This window comes from Sinocyclocheilus grahami, unplaced genomic scaffold, assembly GCF_001515645.1.
Source record: "Sinocyclocheilus grahami isolate Dianchi unplaced genomic scaffold, SAMN03320097.WGS_v1.1 scaffold40.1, whole genome shotgun sequence".
In the NCBI taxonomy this organism is placed as follows: domain Eukaryota; kingdom Metazoa; phylum Chordata; class Actinopteri; order Cypriniformes; family Cyprinidae; genus Sinocyclocheilus; species Sinocyclocheilus grahami.
Window position 1 is genome coordinate 1836949 of NW_015505219.1, and position 21924 is coordinate 1858872.

Sequence of the window (21924 nt, forward strand, 5' to 3'; positions counted from 1 at the left end):
GTCTTCTGTATTTAACCACGTCAATGGAAAATACATCATTTTGTTTGAAAGTATGAAGCAGAATATTTGCAGCAATATGCAGTGAATTAAAAAAATTCTAGAAGATGTTCACATGGACTGGCTATATGGGGGTTTCTCAGCTATGGCTATTTTTGGCACCTGGATTTTTAGAAAACTTTTTTATTAATTATGGGAGACATTTGTCATCCTTAGAATAAAATAACTGACTCCTTTGTCTTGCTAAAGATATTTTCATAGCTAGCATTTTCTGTATCCTCAACATAATATTTTCATTTTTGGAAAATTTGTCAATTACATTTTGTACATGTTGTACTATAAACATTTTGAATAACGATTTTTTTTCCCCCTTTGTTTTCTCAAATTGATGACGCTTTGTCCCGTTTCAAATCAAGCATGCACTTCAGTACATGAACATTTGACAAAATTACAACTTCAAAAAAGGCACTTGTATTATGAATCATGATACTGAAATGTATTTATTTGTTTAGATCACTTTGTTTAGGTAGGTCAATCATATTAAAGCAATAATTCTATCATTTCTATAACAATAAATTATAAAATGCTCAGGGAGTGCAAAAAATAAATGATAGTAATGTAGTAATTATGGTAATGTTTCTAAGACAGCATTAATACAGTTACAGTGGTGTGAAAAGGTGTTGGCCCCCTTCCTGATTTCTTATTTTTTTGCATGTTTGTCACGCTTTAATGTTTCAGATCATCAAACAAATTTAAATATTAGGCAAAGATAACAAGTGAACACAACATGCAGTTTTTAAATGAAGGTTTTTATTATTAAGGGAAATTCACTTGTGTTATCTTTTCCTAATATTTAAATTTGTTTGATCTGAAACATTAAAGTGTGACAAACATGCAAAGAAATCAGGAAGGGGGCCAACACTTTTTCACACCACTGTATATGAGAGAGAAAACAGTTTAAATCTTTTGGGTTTAATATCAACCACAGATTCACTAAACCAGCTGCAAAGTGCAAATATTCAGTGTGGTTAAAACACTTTTCCTGATGCATATTGTTCATAACAAAAATCATGAGTGCTTAAACGGCTTAAACTCATCTTTGGGCCACCTTTCACCTAAAGCTTGTACACTACAAGTTATACTTTTAAAAACACATCTCACTATACAAACAAATTCCAGTAGACAAACTGTGCTACAAAATCTCTCTATATTCAAAGGAATATCCTTGGAAAACATCGTAAAATTACTCCATTTAAGTCACCCACACCTCTTATTTCACTACAACACGGACTACAAAATGACGTCAGTGAGCAGCGTTCGGCGATAACCAATCAGAGTGAAGGAATCGATCCACACTGAATACAAACACGGAAATTGAGAAGGTGGACGTCAGCGTTCCACGGGTGCCGGATTCACTGGATTTATCAACATAATTTGATTCGCTTGATTGCACAGGTGTCTGCCTAAAAGCACAGCTCATTTTTCGCTTTTTCAGTCTATGGATTTTCTGCAGCTGCTATCATGCGCGTGCATCATATTCACCGTGGGGATGTTCACGACGGGATTGTAAGTTACTTACATGTGTTCTTATATATACTGATGAGCAATAATATCAGTTATAATGTAGCTGAGCTAAACCGTGCACACTTATGGGTTTTAATAATCTTCGCATCTGGTGACATCTCGCGCCTTTCTTGAGTTTACTGTTTAGTATGTAAATGAATTAAAATGCTTTAAATAAACAAAGTTCTCTATTAAACTGTTATTTATCAACTGTAGTGGTTACACATATGTTGTTGCGCCTAATAGAAACTGCCTTCACTCAAACTTAATAAACAGCCTCCTTACAGCAATATACCATGGTAACAAGTTTCCGCCATCATACTGTTACTACTGATATTAGCCAACGCTGTCATCAAGAAGATTGCACATTATTAAGATTTTAGAGTATTAGCAATTATGGTATTTGCCTGAAACCATAGTACAGCGTTAACCGCTATATTCTGTATGTGTATGTAGGTTGATCATATTTGGAGGCTGTGCAGAACGTCTGAAGCAAATGAATTTCACTATCAGTATGAATTTACAGTGCAAAATATAAAGCATATGATATGCATAGCTTACTGTATCTATGCTTATCTTCCAAGATAATATTCCTATAATTGCATGTCATCTCTGTTTTTTTTGTATGTTTACTGGGTGTCTAAATTTCCCTCTGGGATCGATAAACTATTCATCATCTTCATCATAATCATCATATTCCTCTAATTGCATGTCCTCTCTGCATTTGCAGGACCGACTTGAAGAAAATGAAGACCACACAGAGTGCAGATAACGTTCAGTTTCTGCCCTTCCTCACCACATGCTTGAAGTATGTGTTTGGTATTTGACACCTGTAGCTCATTCAGTAATGTTGGATATGTGAATGCAACTTAATTTGTGAATTGTACATAGATTTCAGTTGATCTGAATGATCCTGTTTCTCTGTGTGTGTTTTAGTAATCTAGGTTGGCTGTACTATGGATTATTAAAGGGAGATGGAACGGTGATATCTGTAAACATCATTGGGGGCTTTTTACAGACCTTATACATCATCACTTACTGTCATTATACCAAAGACAAGGTTTGTCATTTAGCGCTGTCCACTTCTTGAACTCTTATTAATTATAAAGTGGGGTCCACCAAAGTCTGAGACCAGACTTTAAAATATGTAGTATTTTAATATTAAATATTAATGTAACATTTTAATTACAAATTGTTATCAGTATAACAGTTTGATTGAAAAGTTGAAGTGAAAAATTAATGCACTCATTTTTGTATTTATTATTACATTACCAGGATAACAGTTAGAATGAAAATTTAATTTAGTTAGTTAAACATATGAATATCAAGTTCTATTATCAGGATGATAATTTGTGTGAAATTTAATTTATAAATTAATAATATATTTTAAATGACAATTTACATGATCAGCATAACAATTTGAGTGAAAATTTTAAGTTGAAAGTTAGTTCAGTCATTTTGATTACGTTATATTATTAGTATACTAGTTTGAGTGAAAAGTTGAATTTAAAAGTTTATTCAAAAGTTATATTTTTAGAATGCCAAAACAAAAGTTTAAAATTTAATTGAAAAACTAATACAATATTTTACGTTATGTTATCAGTTATATTAACAAGTTGAGTGAAAAGTTTAATTGAAAAAATAACATGATATTTCTTTATAGATTAGATGCAGGTTTAAGTCAAATTTGATCCCATATTTTTTTAATGTTCACTCAGACATTTGAACCCCACTGTATATACAACAAATAAAAAGTTCTGAAACGAGTTGTAAGAGTGATCAAATGTGCAAAATAAATTGAAACATTACTGACATATAACGTGTGTGTGTGTTTCAGAGGCGAGTGTTCTCGCAGACGCTGACGATGGTGAGTGTGTTGTGTGTAGGCTGGGTTTATTTTACTGTGATGATTCCTCCTGGAGAAGCTCAACTCTCTCAGCTGGGCCTCACCTGCAGTGTGTTCACCATCAGTATGTACCTCTCTCCACTCACTGATCTCGTGAGTACACGGCATTAATCCTGTTTAAATACACAGTCAACAGTTCCTGCACACATTTACTGAGAATTACACTGCAGTAAAGCACATGAACATGGAAAGAACATATTGCAAACGCACCACCAGCTTGTATCAGCCCTGCTACTTATCTACTTTATAGAGTATGTAAGTTTTTACTTCTCACCTGCACTATGTTAGAAAAAAAGCAGTTATGCATATTTAATTGCGTGCATTTACATGTTAATTATGTTTTAAAAAATTGTAGGTCAGGGCTCATTTATATAGAACTTTGATAACAACACAAGTGCTGACCGAAGTGCTGCACATCAGATAAATAAAACAATATGATAAAAAGAACGATGAATTAGCCTTAGACAAAAAAATAAAAATGACATGAAATGCACCACATAATAGAACAAAATAGAACATAATAGAATTTAAATATATCCAATTGCATACATGCGTGTTATTAATATGGGACTTTTAAAACTGTGCTGACCAAAGTGCTGCACATCAAATGTAATACAAAATAAAACAATATAATAAAATGATAACAATGAATAAGCCTGATTGAAAAAAAAAAATAGGCTAAAGGCGGCGGAAAAAATATAAATGACAGGAATTACACCACATTTAAATTAAACTTACAATTGCATGCATCAACATGTTAACCATGTTTAAAAAAAAAAAACTATCAAAAAATCACATACAAAAAATTCTCTCTCTCTCCCATATTTATCAGTCCAGCTCTGTCTACCTGTCCTGTGCCCTGTGGTGTATTTCCTGTCATTCTTGTCCCTTTTGTTGCTTCCTGTTTTTGCCGCCGTCACTTTCTGCAAGTGTCAATATCTGTTTGTTATGGGAGAGACTCTGCGTGAGTGTAAATAACGTGGTTGGAGCTGTGATGCAGTAGCGAGAACATGTGCTTCAGATTTGCTGATCCTTGGTGTTTAAGTGGAAGACAGGTTTGACACCACATTTAAATTAAACTTACAATTGCATGCATCAACATGTTAACCATGTTTTAAAAAAAAAAGATCAAAAAATCACATACAAAAAATTCTCTCTCTCTCCCATATTTATCAGTCCAGCTCTGTCTACCTGTCCTGTGCCCTGTGGTGTATTTCCTGTCATTCTTGTCCCTTTTGTTGCTTCCTGTTTTTGCCGCCGTCACTTTCTGCAAGTGTCAATATCTGTTTGTTATGGGAGAGACTCTGCGTGAGTGTAAATAACGTGGTTGGAGCTGTGATGCAGTAGCGAGAACATGTGCTTCAGATTTGCTGATCCTTGGTGTTTAAGTGGAAGACAGGTTTGAAGCTTGCCTGCGTAATTTTTCAATCCCCTTTCCTCCCAACATTTCCTGTCTCCTCTGTATTTATTATATATATATTTTTTATAATACCGGTAATAAATGGTAGCAAAAGCATCATTCTCCTCTCAAAAAAAACATGTGTTCTTCATTTCCACCAGTTGGATATTGTGCGAAATAAGTCTGTGGAGCGCTTGTCTTTTTCCTTGACCGTCGCTACATTTTTCACATCCACGTCATGGACGCTGTATGGCCTTCAACTGCGTGACTATTATATAATGGTAAGATGATGAAGAGACTGACCTGAGCGAAGTGAATCAGAAAGTGTCATTTATTTTTTATTTTATTATTATTATTTTTTTTTTTTTTTTTCAGGTGCCCAACACCCCTGGCATCTTTACTAGCCTCATCCGCTTCTTCCTCTTCTGGTGGTTCGGAGCTGTCATTCCAAACAAGCCCTCCTATAAACTGATCCAAATCTGAGAGAGGATTTCGATTGAATGTGATTGAATCTAATTCTACTTTCCTTTACCCAAGCCAGAAGAGATTCTGGTTTCCTTCACATCAGACTTAGTCTATTTAGTCAAAAGGATAGTTAAATCATGTCACCATTTACTCATGTTGTTCCAAATCTGTGTGACTTACTTTTGTGGAACAGTCAATGGTAAACAAAACTGTTTGGCTGCCAACATTTTTCAAAAGATCTTCTTTTTTGTTTTCCACAGAAGACAAAAAGTCATACAAGTTTTGGAATGACATGAGGATGAGTTAAATGATGACAGAATTTAAATTTTTTTTGAAAAGCAATCCCTTTAAATGGTGTTTCCTCAAAAAATACAAATTGTGAATTTACTCACAATCATATTATTCCAAACCTGTATGGCATGTTTTCTGCTTACAAAAGAAGACATTTTAAATAGATGTTCTGCTCCCCCCCTCATGTACTATGTTCAGAGTTTTCTGAAGCCGTAAGTTAAGTTTTGTGTGACGAACACTATATTTTATTAACTGAAAATCTTGATCTTCGCTCTTCTTGGCACCAGTTTAATGAACGGATTGCTCTTTTAAATGATCCATTTAATGAATCTCTTGATTCAACTGAATGATTCAAACTCAAATATGACTGATCCGGTATTTGAACTCACTGGAGGGGAAGATTATTAGCTTAAAAACACACATGTGACAAACATGTCTTTAATATTTATTTTATGATACTGTTGTGTCTTAAAAGTTTCTGTACCCTTTTTTGTAATTGGATGGAAAAGAATCTACTCATAATGTCTTTGTGTTTCCTGGAAGTCATACAGGTTTGGAATGGCGTAAGTATGAGTAAATAATGACAGTACCTTAATTTCTGGTGAATTTTAAGTTCTTTGAGTGACCGAATATTTTCACTTTGTCTTTTTTGGTTAATCCTTGAGTGGATGAGGATGCTCTCAATTGGTTTGCAGGTATTTCTTCGTTAAAAGGTGTTCAAATCTGCAAACAAAACAAACTCCAAACTGAGAGCTTAAAACTATTTCTTATTTCAGCCATTTCTCTGAAAGTGATGTGTATAATATGTACAGGTGCATCTCAATAAATTAGAATGTCTGGGAAAAGTTAATTTATTTCAGTAATTAAACTCAAAAATTGTGAAACTCGTGTATTAAATAAATTCAACGCACACAGACTGAAGTAGTTTAAGTCTTTGGTGTTGAGATGCACCTGTGTGTATATATATATATATATATAATCTTGGTTCCATACAGTTCAGAGTGGCCTTTAGGAAAATGTCACGTTCTATTACTTAAATAATGAATGTAGTGATCATTAATCATAGGCTACTTTATTATAACATCATTCTTAATTGTGTCCATATGGCAGTTTGGCAGCTATTTAATCAGCATCCAGCTCAAGTGACAAAGCCCAAAAATACATTTTATAAGTGTAAAACCTTCCTTTCTGCGGAAGAGAACATAGCACAAACATAGAACATTAGTTTGACTGAATGACATTAAATTAAGAATATCTGTCTCTGAGATGACAGAAAATAGGAAATCTTGGTATGCCTGTTTACAGTTCTTGTTTTGTAGCTGGAACAATTTTTAATTTTTTTTATCCCTCAGTACTGTCACTGTCAGAGCATCATTCTTTACAATGAGCCTATAAAAACAGTCATTTAAATAAATTGACTTTATCCATTCCCTTCCCTCAGAGAACACCAAAGTCGCACAAAATCTGAAGGTACATTTTATAAGTGTAAAACCTTCCTTTCTGCGGAAGAGAACATAACACAAACATAGAACATTAGTATGACTGAATGACATTAAATTAAGAATATCTGTCTCTGAGATGACAGAAAATAGGAAATCTTGGTATGCCTGTTTACAGTTCTTGTTTTGTAGCTGGAACAATTTTTTATTTTTTTTATCCCTCAGTACTGTCACTGTCAGAGCATCATTCTTTACAATGAGCCTATAAAAACAGTCATTGAAATAAATTGACTTTATCCATTCCCTTCCCTCAGAGAACACCAAAGTCGCACAAAATCTGAAGGCTTTGTTCACAGAGTTACGGTGACAGGCAGGATATAAGGGGAGGAATAATCAGCAAAATCACTTTTATTTAAATGGACATATTCTTAACCCATAAGATGGCCCAATGAAAATCTTAAACCATCATTGGCTGTTAATGTTGTGTTGCATATGCTAAACTGGTTTGATCTTTGACCGACATAAACTTTTATTAGGTCACACTGTACATCATTCGGTACTTTATTCAGTAAAGATTTTCAGAGTCTCCAAGACTGGGCTTTGTGAATTTAATACCATATACCATATCAACTTTGTTTTATTGTTGTATTGTTTAGGGCTTTAATGTTGTAAGTTAATTTTTTTGGCGTTTACATTAAGCTTGAATGTTTTTGTGTTCCTTTGTACTATTTTATATGCAACAGTGTATATTATATCAGAGGGGATTTAGAGGGATGTTCTTTCTGGAGTTTACTGGGGAAAAAATGCCTCAAATAAATTTTATATAACATATAACCTTCAATGTCTGGCTGAGACGGAGAGAAGAAGTTATGAGAGCTTAGAAGGGGAATGTGAGAGGATCAGCGCTGATTGTGAGCAATGAAAACTAAAATACGCTCAAAAGCCAAGGCGTAACGCGTGCTGACAGACATTTTAATTTCTGTGGGAAATAACAGCACATTTATCTCCTGCCATTATGTGTTTCGTCAAATGTTTGTGAGTATGTGTGTGTTTTTTTGCTTGTTTGTAGTTTGTCTTCGTTTATAAGAGTGAGTGGAAACCGTGGGTTTGCCTTTTCTCAGTGCCTATTGGAGTCTTTACATGCTTTTCCTGTCTGCTTCTCAGAGAAAGACATGAACGAGGAAAAGGATTGTGTGTGGTGATTGTTTATCAAGAAAGTGTGTTTCTTAAAGAAAAAAAAATTGTGATTGACAAAACCTCTTGTGAGAGAAACAATGCTGAACATAGCAGAAAAGCATTTTTAAGTTGTTCAGTCATGTTTGTTCAAATGGTTTGAGTGTAAATGGTAAAATGCACATAAACAAACATGCATTAGAAGATCAGTGGTTCTCAACTGGTGGGATGTGACCCAAAATGGCTCAGGTCCATTCTGCTGTGAAAGTCATAGGGTCACAGACAGCAGGAGGGAAAAAATGCAACAAACCATTTAATCATGCACAGTTTCTATCATAAATATAAAAAAAGAATATTGTTTTCTAGTTGAATAAAGCTGTGTGTGTGTGAGAGAGAGAGAGAGAGAGAGGGGGAGTGTATTTAATACTTTTATTCAGCAAGGATGCATTAAAATGATTAAGAGTATTTAATCATTTTACAGTGTCAAAAAATATATATTTTAAATAGATGCTGTTTTTTTTTTAACTTTCTATATTTCAAAGAGTTTTGCGAAAATGTATCTCGGTTTCCTCTGAAATATTAAACATCAGAGATGTTTTCAATATTGATAATTATAAGAAGTTTCTTGAGCACCAAATCAGCATTTTAGAATGATTCAAAAAGAAACTTGTGACATGGAAAAATGGAGTAATGATGCTGAAAATTCAGCTTTGCCTTCACTGGAATAAATTATATTTCCAAGATATATTCAAATAGGAAACAGTTATTATAAATTGTAATAATATTTTTAAATAAATAAATACAGCCTTGATAAGTGGCTTCTTTCAAAAACATTTTAAAAATCTGACCCCATGTTTTTGAATGACTTCAACCTCATGTTGAACCGCATGTCATCCAGTCCACCAGTTAACATCTTGTGAAGTGAACACCTGTGTTTGTAATGCATACGAGTCAATAATCAATAGTAGCACTTCCTCCAGTGAAAAAGTCCATCACCTGTTGTCCCCTCACATCAAAACTCTTTTTTCGCTCTTAAATGCTTGCACCATTCATGAACAGATTGAAATAATGTATTTTCTCATAAAAATGAAAGATAAAGGAGAAGTCGATTTGCAAGAAAAAAACCAACAATGATTTGGTCAGAGACCGTCGTCATTTCGCCATATGAAAAATGATGCCTATATCATGACAAGCTCATCAGGCCAAAACAAGGAAACAATTTTAGTGTAATTACAGTGTAAACCGTCTCTGTTACTCAACAGACAGATAAATAAACAGAGACGGGGGCTGGACGGTCAAGAGTGATGGATGACCATGTGGAGACAGAGAGACTAGACAACATACAATCTACAGTCACACAAGAGTGTGTATGTGTGGCATCCAATGTTTCATCCTTTGTCGTGCAAGATGGGAGCACTTGTGTGAAGGCATCTGGGCAAATGTGTGTACTATGAATCACGACTGATTGATCTCGGACTCTTTGCTCTGTTCTCATCACTAACAGCGCCGCAGCTGTGGTGTGTACGTGTGGGTGTGTATATTAGTGCTTAATCAGCGCAACAATGGGAGTCCACTGCAAAACAGGATACCCCTGTTTCCTGCAGCAGAGACTGTCTCTATACACACACAAATATACACACACCACCTTTAGACTGTCTAGGTTGCTAACTAGTATACATACTCTCAGTGATATTTTCATTGATTCCCTTGATCAATAACTAGTTTTTGTCTACATTGGAAACGTGGTACCGTAGAATTGTCACATTAAAGATCTATTTATACTTGATTTAACCCTTAAAAATACTTTTATTGGTGTAAATGTAGTCAGGTTGATTGTCATTAAATACTATATAATTTTTTTGAAATATTGTATTAAATTTACATTTTATATAAAATTTTTATAACCAGAAATTATTAAAGTCCCAAAAACATTCTTCACAGTTTGATTATGGCAGTGGAAGTCGTCATAATTGGGTGAACTTCCAGTGATTAATGGAAAATTCAAACAAATATATATATATATATATTGTTTGTTTTTTTGGTTTGGTTTTTTTTGCATTCGCATTTGCTCCAATAGCAATACAACAAAAATCAAGAGATTGATTATGGTGGTCAGAAATAAGAAGGAAGATGATAACTTGCTTGTTGTATTCCTCATTTGTAAGTCGCTTTGGATAAACGTGTATGCTAAATTAATGTAAATGTAGATGTCAAGAGATTGATTATGGTGGTCAGAAATAAGAAGGAAGATGATAACTTGCTTGTTGTATTCCTCATTTGTAAGTCGATTTGGATAAACGTGTATGCTAAATTAATGTAAATGTAGATGTCAAATTAACCGTCTCTCCCTCAGCCATTGTGGTCGAAACACCCCCACAACAGCATTAACTAGTTTTCTGAAATTGAAGGCCAAGGTAATATAACACAAATGTAGTGATATAAATGTTTTTTACATGAAAACATGCAAAAAGAATGACAATAACATAAAAAAATGGCTCAGAAAATAATGATATCGCCAGCATAATGTGTTTGCAGAAACTACTGATCTTGTTTGATAACTTTGCTTCATAAAACATACATTTTGAAGTGTGGCTTAAGGTCTCCTTGTCGTTGCTGTGTGATCCGTAATGTATGATCAAAATAATTGTTATAAATGTGCAGGAGCACTTTAAACTTGTTTGCTGAACTCTGAAAAACAGTAGTGTGTTTGCTGCATCAGCATACAGCCACGTGTGTGTGTGTGCAATGTCAGCTCATATGTTTCAGCTTTCAGCAAGTAAAACACACCTCTGAGAGCTCCAGCTGTTGTTTTGAAGAGCCCGAACAAGGGGAGCAGAGACAGAGGAAGAGGAATGTGCCGCTCTCTCCGTTTTTTCCTTCAGCCCTTCTCATCTCCTGTATCGCGTTTGTTCTGTTTACTTTCATTTCATTCAGGTCTCCTTTTTCCTAACAGCCTTAATTATCTCTGTCTCCTTGTGCTTGTTTGCATTTGTCTGCTTCTGTCATTATGCCAGAACTGTAGATGTTAACAAAGGAGCCAAAAGTACCACAAGTTGTACCAACATGTTTTTAATAGATAGACTCCATTCTTCAAATCTAGAGAGAAAAGTAATAAACGTGAGACAGAGAGCAGAAGACACAGGCACAGACAGGCAACACCCCTCCGGCACCTGCTGACCTCTGTCATCGATTTCAGGGGGTTAAACTTCTGCTAGTAAAACAGGTTAGGTTAAAAGGTCACAGACTATAATGGTGACCTTGTTTTTCTCCTGTCCAACTGTCTCCCCATCTTCTCTGTTTCATGTGCAGTTGCTTAAAGGCAGGCATTTATGAGCAACACTATACAGACTCAAAACTTTCAAGCTGTTATTTCAATTTTTACCTACTTTATTTTTCTGTACTGTATCATTTGGAAGATTTCAGGGGGTTAAACTTCTGCTAGTAAAACAGGTTAGGTTAAAAGGTCACAGACTATAATGGTGACCTTGTTTTTCTCCTGTCCAACTGTCTCCCCATCTTCTCTGTTTCATGTGCAGTTGCTTTAGGCAGGCATTTATGAGCAACACTATACAGACTCAAAACTTTCAAGCTGTTATTTCAATTTTTACCTACTTTATTTTTCTGTACTGTATCATTTGGACTACTCATTTTAATGGCTGCTGCTGAGCTGAACTGTTATGAGCTGTGATGTCCAAGCAGCAAACTATGAACAAATACATTTCTCTGTTTTAAGAGCAATAATTGGGCACCAGTAACATATCGTGAAGTGAAGTGAAGTGACATGTGGCCAAGTATGGTGACCCATACTCAGAATTAGTGCTCTGCATTTATCCCATCAAAACTTTCAAGCTGTTATTTCAATTTTTACCTACTTTATTTTTCTGTACTGTATCATTTGGACTACTCATTTTAATGGCTGCTGCTGAGCTGAACTGTTATGAGCTGTGATGTCCAAGCAGCAAACTATGAACAAATACATTTCTCTGTTTTAAGAGCTCTCCAAAAAATAATTGGGCACCGGTAACATATCGTGAAGTGAAGTGAAGTGACATGTGGCCAAGTATGGTGACCCATACTCAGAATTAGTGCTCTGCATTTATCCCATCCAAAGTGCACACACACACACCGCGAATACACACCCAGAGCAGTGGGCAGCCATTTTTTATGCTGCGGCGCCCGGGGAGCAGTTGGGGGTTCGGTGCCTTGCTCAAGGGCACCTCAGTCGTGGTATTGAAGGTGGGAGAGAGCACTGTACATTCACTCCCCCCACCCCACACCTGCCGGTACAAGACTCGAACCCGCAACCTTTGGGTTACGAGTCCGACTCTCTAACCATTAAGCCACGACTTCCAGCCTTCCACGACGAAATGGCTGTCAATGGATAAAGATGCCTTTTGCAATCAGATGGTGTAGTTACAATCTACTACAATATAACAAAATATTTGTGATTTATATTCTGCTTGCGGAATAATTTATTACACAGATACATTTAAATGGCTGTCAATGGATAAAGATGCCTTTTGCAATCAGATGGTGTAGTTACAACATCCACCTCCAGAGGCTTAGATCACTTTAACCAGCCAAATCTCAACACCTTGCCTGAACTGGAGCCTTTAAAAGTGCGTTCAATAGAGACAGAGCGCATTTAGGCCACGCCCACTCTCCATTGACTTTCCATTGATAGTTTTCACGTGAAGTCACACCCTTATAAGAACGCCCACCTGGAGGGAAAAACGAAGCTTTGCTCCACTGACCGCCAGTTATTTTTACGCAGATTGCATTAAGTAGTAATGTAGTAAAACGCAGATATTAAAAGGCGAAATTCAGTAAACACCTTATTGATTATGTATATTTTGTACAGGCACGCAGATATACCCAGAATATAAACACAATGTGCAAAGTTTTACATTAAATGGTTTCCCATAGAAAACCATTATAAGGAAAACATTCCGGCCTTATCTGCTTGCCTATGTAAACTGTGCATCATTAATATGGTGATTACTGAATTTTATCTTTTAATATTACTGTTTTAAATATATTAAGGCACTTTAAGTGTTTTTACAACGTTTTGTCGCACTGTGATTAATATGGATTGCAAATGGCCAAAACTTGCATTTTTGTTTACATACCTTTGTTTTATTCTTTTGAGAGGTGATCTAAATATTTGTGGCTGGGAAACATGAAAAATTGAGTGGCTCGTGCTGCAGTTCTATGGACGTTTTGTCTTCAAGCCGGTCACGTGACTGAAAGCTATGAATTGCGGGAAGCTGCCTCATTTCTGACTTACAAAACACAGAGCAATGCCTAAAAGCTGCTATGTGACAAGGTGTACAGCAAACAAGCTAAAAAAAAACAGAACTACGTTTTTATAAGCTGTCGACCCAAAAAACGAGCGTTTAGGACACAAAAGTAGAGCGCAACGTGATATACTTTGAGAACTGCGCCCACTAGAGGGAAACGTAATCGGCGACAGGAAACATACATTCTTTTTTAACCATCCAAATTATTTCACCACCCTATGTGAATCTGAGAGGAGGAGATATATTAATTATATATTATAATATAATATTATATTTATTGGTCTATGTCAGTGTCCCTTTTCCTAACCTTCCTTTTGTTTGAGAAATGATACAAATGAACGGCCCAACGTGAAATACCCTGACATCTACAACTATTTGTGTCCTAAATGCTCGTTTTTTGGGGTTGACAGCTTATAAAAACGTAGTTCTGTTTTTTTTTAGCTTGTTTACTGTACACCTTGTCACATAGCAGCTTTTAGGCATTGCTCTGTTTTTTGTTATAAGCAGAGGTGTAAAGTATTGGAGTAAACGTAATTAGTTACTGTACTTGAGTATCTTTTCAGGTACATTGTAGTTGTACTGAGTATCAAAGATATGAGCAACTTTTACTCTCTACTCCACTACATTTGAAATGAGTGTTGCAGTTACACATTACATTTTGCATGGACCTAGCTTTTTCTGCAGCAGTTTATTTCTGCTACAAAAGACCCGATACTGCCAATTACAGGTCACTGAAAGTACTGCGTTTTGTGCGTTTTGCCCTTACCTGGTGTTTGTAGTCAGTTTGTTCATTAGTTCCCCTTGATTAGTCTCCCCAGGTGTCTTATTTTGTTAAGATTGTTAGCCCCCTGTGTGTATATATAGCCCTAGTGTTTCCTTTAGTTCCTTGTGAGTTGTTGGATGTAATGGTTGTCTGTTTGCCAGTCATTCTGTTCTTTGTTCCCTTTGGTTTTTGGTTTATTGTTTGTTCTAGCTTTTCCATGAAATACCAGCACATATATCCTTGCCTCTGCCTGTTTTCCGCAGCTTCTCCACAACGTTACAGTTTTTCACTGGCATGTCTCTTTGACTAGTGCATCTTTGAGCCTATATTTAGTATAAGTAAAATACTTAAGTACTGTTAAAGTCAGATACTCTAAGACTTTTACTCAAGTTGTTTTGGAATTGGTGACTTGTAACGTGTAGGGGAGTAATTTTCACTGTAAGGTATCTGTACTTTTACTCAAGTATGGTTTGTATGTACTCTTTACACCTCTGGTTATAAGTCAGAAATGACAAGGAGGCAGTTTCCCGCAATAGAAAGTTTTTAGAAAGCTTCCCGGTGGGCGTAGTTTTCAGATTATGACGCGTTGCGCTCTGTCTCAAAGTTTTACACATTAAGGGTACAGTGAAATTCCACTGGCGAAATGCTTTCATCTATTCAATCTGTAGTTTAACATTAGGAACACAGATTTCTCATTGGATTTAATTTTGTTGCATTTTCAACACACAAATCTGAAGTGGTTACAAAAAAAAATAAAAATCACTTTGTTGAAAGTGACCCGAGTAAACGGTGCTGCATGCATCTGTACATTATTGATATATGACAATGGACCTTCTTTGCTAATGTCTCACTGATGTGACTGTGAACAGTTGGTGGGAAAAAGTACTATGGAAGTCAATGGTGAACTGTTTGGTCACCAACATTCTTCAAATTCAAAATATCTTCTTTTGTGTTCAACAGAAGAAAGAAAAAAGAAGGAACAACTTGGGATGCCTAAATAATGACAGAATTTATGACAATAAAGAATTTATGAGAAAAAATTACAATAATGACATTTTTGGGTGATCTATCCATTTAAGAATTAAAATGGGTTTTGTGAAGAGCCGTCTGAATGGTGTGCACTCACATTAGATAAAGACTGTACACATAATAGTTTTCTGTAAAAAGTGTTTTAATTATCCATGGTGCTGGTCATCTTTCTCAGTGTATTTCACCCTTTAACTTGAACGTGGTCTTTCAGTAAACAACGGACAAAATCCTCACGCTCACTGGGGTACACATTTGTTGATACGCTAATAAGTAGTGTAGTTTGCTGAGATAAGCAAAAATTAAGAATTAAACTTATTATCGAGCTTTGCCAGCTGAGACCATGGGAGAAGCCTACCTGAGCGGCCAAACAAACAGAAAAGGTCTTTAGGCAGATGACAGAAAGAACCATATATAAAAACAAACATAAACATCGCTACAGCACATAGATACATAGTGTATATCTATGGCTAATGCGTACACGAAGTGGAAAGATTTGATGACAGAGAAAATCCTGTGCCCAAGTTGCTCCTTTATTCATTGGACAGGTAAGCGAATAAATTATTTTGAAAAACCGCTTTAATAAAACTCACAAATATCAGTGAATTGCTAATACTCGTCAATGGCAGTGTGGCATGAGCATTTAACACCATTGAGGTATGAGTAGGCCTACTTAAAGGATCATATGATGTTGCTAAAAAAATAACATTATTTTTCGCTTTCACAACGAAACACACAGAACACAAACACACAGCGCTTTCATGACATGGCGGTGTCGGCAACAACAATACTACAGCGAGAATAAAAGTTACGCCTTCTTTCTTTGCGTGAACATTTGGGCGGCGTTATGCAAATCTTCCCACATCGTGACGTAGACATGTGGGGGCGTGTTAGAACGAGCCGTTTTAGGTAGGCGTGGTTGACTTAACTTTTATAAAGAATATCTCTTTGGATTTGAGACTTTAGTCTTTGCAACTTTAAAGATATTCTTTATGCACCAAGAGCTTGTAACACTCCAAAGAGAAAGGAAAAATTGAAATCGCATCATATGACTCCTTTAAAGAACACCAAGAGCAGCTATGCTAACGCTAGCTAAATACCTAAAAACCTTTAAACCTAGACGGGTGTGTTGTGAGTGTTAGTAAATAAAAAGATATTTTATTATTTTACCTGCATTCATTGCCATCAACAGCCACAACCAGTGTACAAAAGCACAAGATGTAACTTAAGTATTCTACAGTGAGACATCATAGATCACAAGTGTGTTTTTGACCAAATTTTATTTTTTCATTTTTGACTAAGATTCTTTAATTCCATGTTTTAAAGTAATTAATAAAACAATACATTATTTAGAATTTGAGTGATGCCTTACAGTGTTTATTACATGAGATTAAGTTACAGACCTACATACTAAATAAGTGTTTGTGAAGTCTTATTTTTCTTCATATACTTCCGTACACAAGTACAAGTTACTTTAATCAGTAGATGTGGCTTCTTTATTGCGGAGGCCTCTGAACGGAGTCAGAGACTCTCTGGACGAGACTGGCACACTCCGCCATGTTCAGGCGTTTGTCGTGATCAGCATCTACTTCGTCCATCCACTGTTGAGTCACCATAGGGTTCAGGGTCTACAGAGAGAGACAGAGAATAATAAGGGTGTCCATGTACAATTTTCAACCTTTATGTAAAGGATGCCAAAATATGACGATCCTTTTGTAAAGGACCAGCTTACTAAATTACAAAGGCAGCTATATTTTCATGCATAAACACTTTATATTTTATATTGTAATTAGAGCTGTCAAATCGATTAATCACATCCAAAATAAAAGTTTGTTTACAGTGAGTACTGTGTATATTTATATGTATATATAAATACACACACATACATGTATGTATTTAAGAAATAGGCCTATATGTAATATATAGGCCTATTTATATTTACATATAATATAAATCATATATTAATATGAATATAGATAGATAGATATACATTTAAATATTTCTTAAATATATACATGTAGCCTATGTGTGTGCATTTATATATATTTATAAATATACACAGTACTCACATATTATGTAAACATAAACTTTTATTTTGGATGTGATTATTCGATTTGACAGCACTAATTGTAACTGTACTAAAGATAAAGCAAATAATTAAAATATGATCTGGAAAATATTTACTTTGTGTTCAGTTGGCATGGTTTCTTTTTCCTACCCTCTACCCAAATTTTTCATGGACCCCTTAGCTCTACCTATTTATATAAATATCATATAAAATGTTTATATATTCTTGAACTATGAATATGATGAACTATCCCTTTAAGAAAAGCACATGTATACAGACCTGGATTGCCCGTCCAAACTCGATCAGCATCATTTCAAAGACCTTAGGCCCATCCAGAAGGAGGGTCCCACCCTGAGTGTAGTGTGTGCAGATCTCATGTCCTATAGGAGGAGGATGTGGGGGGGTGTTCTCTATTATAGAAAAAGAAAGCATAGCAAAAAGGTTTTAGATCCATTTGAAAGTGAGATGATATGATTAAATGACATGGCAAATCACTGAAATCTGAATTGTTTAAAAATGCCTAATGCTGATCATTGTGATAAAGACTAGAAGGTAATAGGGCTGTATGATCTCCAATGAAAAGAAAACTGATTGGACACTCACGTTGAGAATTCACCAGTGCAGCCAGCAGGCACAGGCTCAACACTGCCACCAGATGGCCAAATTGTGCCATTGTTGCAGATATTTTGCAAGAACAAGGCTGAGACTCAGATGAGGAGAGACTGTAAAATAAAAAAAAATGTAGTTTTGTGGTTTTTAGTCCACGTGTGTCAGCTTTGAGATCATTTGGATGCTAGTACGGGGATCCGTTAAAAAGAGTGAGAGAGAGACAGAGAGAACATTTTTTGTAAACATTATTTTATGTTTGTCAAAGTTAATGTATTAACAAGATATTAATTAAAATGTTTGACACATTTTTATTTAGTTGATACTATTTTGTTTAATTCTACTAATCATGACATTTAAAAATAATGTGTTCATCTTTTCTTTCCTTACATATAAGAATCGTTTCAGAACAATAATTGTTGTGAAAAGCATTATTCAAAATATCAAATTCAGCCGAAAAGGTTTTTCATCAGGTTTATACATTTAACAGTTTATAAGTTTATAAAAATATATACATAAACTAACAATAAATGTTCTCCAGATAATATTGTAGATAATTTGCTATCTTCAGCTTTATATTTCTTAATGGGTCTTAAGACAGCTACCATTATATTTGAGTAAATAACATTTTAAGAAATGTTATATGATCGTGAGATGAACGTTATCTGCATTACTTCCTCTTCCTGTTTAAGTCCTGCTATTAGTTAGTCTTTAGTTACAACGTTAAGGTTACCACGGCAATCTACAGTCATACACAGGACCAAACCTGACATATAAGTCCATTTCATATAGCCTAGAAACAATAAGCCTAGATCTAGAGATTACAGGGAAAAAAAACATTGCAAGATAAATCTGTTTTTGGGAACAATAAGCTGGTATTAGACTCTCATTTGGTCATTGAATACTCAGTGGCTCATTCCAGTTATCTTTCCATCAATGTAATACAATCATTTTGCAAAGAATGTGAACGTATAAGTCTTTTTAAATGCTCAGTGAAGTGTATTGAGCTGTCGATCCGGTTGTGCAAGCTTTTGTTAAACGTAAGATACCAACGACAGTGACAAAGCTCATGTGGGTTTTCACATGCTACAACACTTGTCACTTTCTGGTAAATATTGATAAAGTGAAAGATTTAAAAGGATAGTTCACCCCCCAAAAAGGAAATTTCTCTTCATTGCTTCTAACCCATATGAATGTCTTTCTTCAGTGAAACAAAAAAGATGTTTGGCAGTGTGACAGTTTCAGTCACCATTCACTTGCTTATGGAAAAAAGATGCAATGAAAGTGAATGGTGACTGAACGTGTCTTCTTCCTAACATCTTTTGTATTTTACAGAAAATAGAAAGTCTCACAGGTTTGAAACCACGTGAGGGTGAGTAAATGATGACACAATTTTCATTTTAGGGTTGAATGTACTGTATATTTTAAAAGTTTTTCATCTATCATTATGTAAATATTCTTAATTTACTAAAAATTAAGTTCTATTACTAAATTAAGTTCTAAACTAGTCTGGGATGACATTGTAGCCATTTGAATTATTTTTTTAAATAGATGACAAATTATTAGAAAGTGTCACTTCAGCATTAAAATGTAAAATCACAACATATCAATATATAGAGAGAGTTAATCAAAAAGCATACAAAAATCATATTGAAAAATAGAATTACATTAATCAAATAAGCAATAATAGCAATGATCTTTATAGCCTGCAGTGAACACTGGAGCTGACGTCTGAAAACAGAAAATAAGAACAGTGAAAATAGAACGAGAGCAATTGTTTGCAGAGAAAACTAAATGAGTGCAGGTGCTTCTTACCTGTATCAAGTCTGAAGAGAAACTGCCTACTGCTCTGAACAAGGGGAAGATAAAAGCAAGAAATGTGTGATTTACATGTCACCACCCATTTTCACATTTGATACAAAGAAAAGAGCCAGAGTGGGAGGGGAGTAACAAAGGAAAAGTTATGGAGGTGTGATTTACTGGTTTTGTTGATTTGTTCTTCCTCATTCCTGATTGAACATCATGGAACATCATGAAAATAATACAAGTACTCTGTCATTACAACAATATGACGTTGTTGTTTTTTTCCACATTTGATGCCAGTTTTGCAAAAGTAATGTTTACGGAATGCAACATTCGTACATAAATCAGCATATTACAGAAAACTGTATGTTCTCAGACTGACACACAATTTACAGTTTCCCAATCATGACTATAACAACGATACATATGTCAGATCAATATATGGTGTATGAGACTGTGTATTAAAATAGACATTGAAATTAGTAAGTCGGTCTATAAACAGGACATTCAAAAACAGGACTGACACAGCGTTTTTTACCAGAGCAATTGTTTTCCTTTCACTTTATTCACTTGACAATCTATGTGGGACTTTCTGCTCAAATATTCACATCATATGAAAGGAACCTGCTAATAAATTATAAATACCATAGTAATGTGCTTGTGTTGTGCAATAAGTAGTTAGCACTCATTTTTGCTTTACAGTTTGCGACAGCCACATAGATAGATGCATAGATCCTTGTAAGTTTTGTGTGCAATAGGTTGTAACACCAAGGAGCACAATTATGGTGAAGAAAAAAAATTTGTTTGTCCATTTTGACGACGATTTTAGTCATTTCTCAGTCATTTAGTCTTCAAGTACATCAAGAGAGAGAAATGCTTTTCCATTCACATGTACTTCAATTATGACCTCTGAACCTCTAGATGGTTTACTGGGGTCATACTTTCCTATCAAAATGTATATGTGTCTGTTTCATCCCATGATTCTGATGATAAGTCTGATGAATATGACGCACTCATGATGATTCAAATATCTTTCATAATTCTGATCTGAGAGCTTAAAAAATATAATCTGTGCAACATTCCCATGGACAGTGGTGGATGAAGTACCTGAAAGCCACACTTAAGTAAAAGTACAGATATCTTACCAGAAAATGACTTTGGTTGAATTTCAAAGTCACCATCTAAATATTACTTGATTAAAAGTTTTAAAGTATGTGATATTTATTGTACTTAAGTATGAAAAGTATTTTTTAAATATTAAACATAATTATATTGAAAGTACAAGTACAAGTAAATGCAAAATGGAAAAGGAGCAAATAAATATTCAAAAGATGTTTATACACAGTTTGAGCAGCAAGATTGTGTTCAGTTTTAACTCGTTCTTCCATTTTGTATCTTTGGGTAAGCATAAGAGGCACTTCATTTGATACTTAGTCTCTTTCATTCCAACATAAGAAAACATCATGGCACTTTATTCATGATTAACTTTATATTGTACATTACTTGTTTAGTTACCACTGTTGTTTGACAAGATAAAGAAAAACAAACCTGGGTATCCCACCTAAACTCAAGTATGATCATGTTAAAGGCCTCTGACATGTTCCGACGGCTGGATGTGCAAATGTTATCATCACGACTAACCTCATTTGGAAGTTCTGCCAGACATAGAGAGCAAAAGATTGTTTTCAAAAGATAAACAACAGAAATATCCAAAGGCAAAGCACTGAAATTGACATAAAATGCTGTTAATTACTAACAAAATTAGATGAGAGCAATGATTAAATACTCACTTTGTTCAGAGATGATCACAGCAGCCAGCAAGCACAGGCTCAATACGACTAACCGCTGTCCAAATTGTTCCATTATCACAGATCTCTTGATCAGCAGATAATTATAAATGATAATCTGGACGAATGAAAAAACTGTAAGAGAGAAAATGAGATCACAGTTTATGTGGAGAACAGCAGAAAGATGAGTGAATCTTATCTGAATCTAGTCTGGAGAGAAACTGCAATGCACAAAAACAAAAAAGATGTTTTTTGCAGTTAACTTGACCCTGTTTTTGCGTAGAGCAGTGGAATTGCAATGTATGAAGACACTTTTTTGTTGTTGTTGTTATTTTACC

At 35.0% G+C, this 21924-nt stretch overlaps 1 protein-coding gene across 2 annotated transcripts; it reads left to right on the forward strand.

Moving 5' to 3' along the window:
* The first annotated feature begins 1370 nt into the window (after nucleotides 1–1370).
* LOC107582072 (sugar transporter SWEET1) lies at nucleotides 1371–5599 on the forward strand. Of its 2 annotated transcripts, XM_016267797.1 has the most exons (7): nucleotides 1371–1563; nucleotides 2291–2368; nucleotides 2497–2620; nucleotides 3398–3559; nucleotides 5027–5146; nucleotides 5241–5355; nucleotides 5407–5599. In XM_016267797.1, the coding sequence occupies exons 1-6, from the start codon at nucleotides 1496–1498 to the stop codon at nucleotides 5346–5348; spliced, it is 660 nt and encodes a 219-aa protein (XP_016123283.1). In that variant the 5' UTR covers nucleotides 1371–1495; the 3' UTR covers nucleotides 5349–5355; nucleotides 5407–5599. The 2 variants fall into 2 exon arrangements, with proteins under 2 accessions (XP_016123283.1, XP_016123282.1); XM_016267796.1 differs by having other exon boundaries at nucleotides 5241–5599.
* The last annotated feature ends 16325 nt before the right edge of the window (nucleotides 5600–21924 follow it).

Excerpts from the sequence above, each read along its gene's own strand:
- LOC107582072 (XM_016267796.1), top strand. The coding sequence starts at position 1,496 with ATGGATTTTCTGCAGCTGCTATCATGCGCGTGCATCATATTCACCGTG. Across the intron at positions 2,369-2,496 it reads TTCCTCACCACATGCTTGAA|TAATCTAGGTTGGCTGTACT; the intron begins GTATGTGTTTGG and ends TGTGTGTTTTAG. Across the intron at positions 5,147-5,240 it reads TGCGTGACTATTATATAATG|GTGCCCAACACCCCTGGCAT; the intron begins GTAAGATGATGA and ends TTTTTTTTTCAG.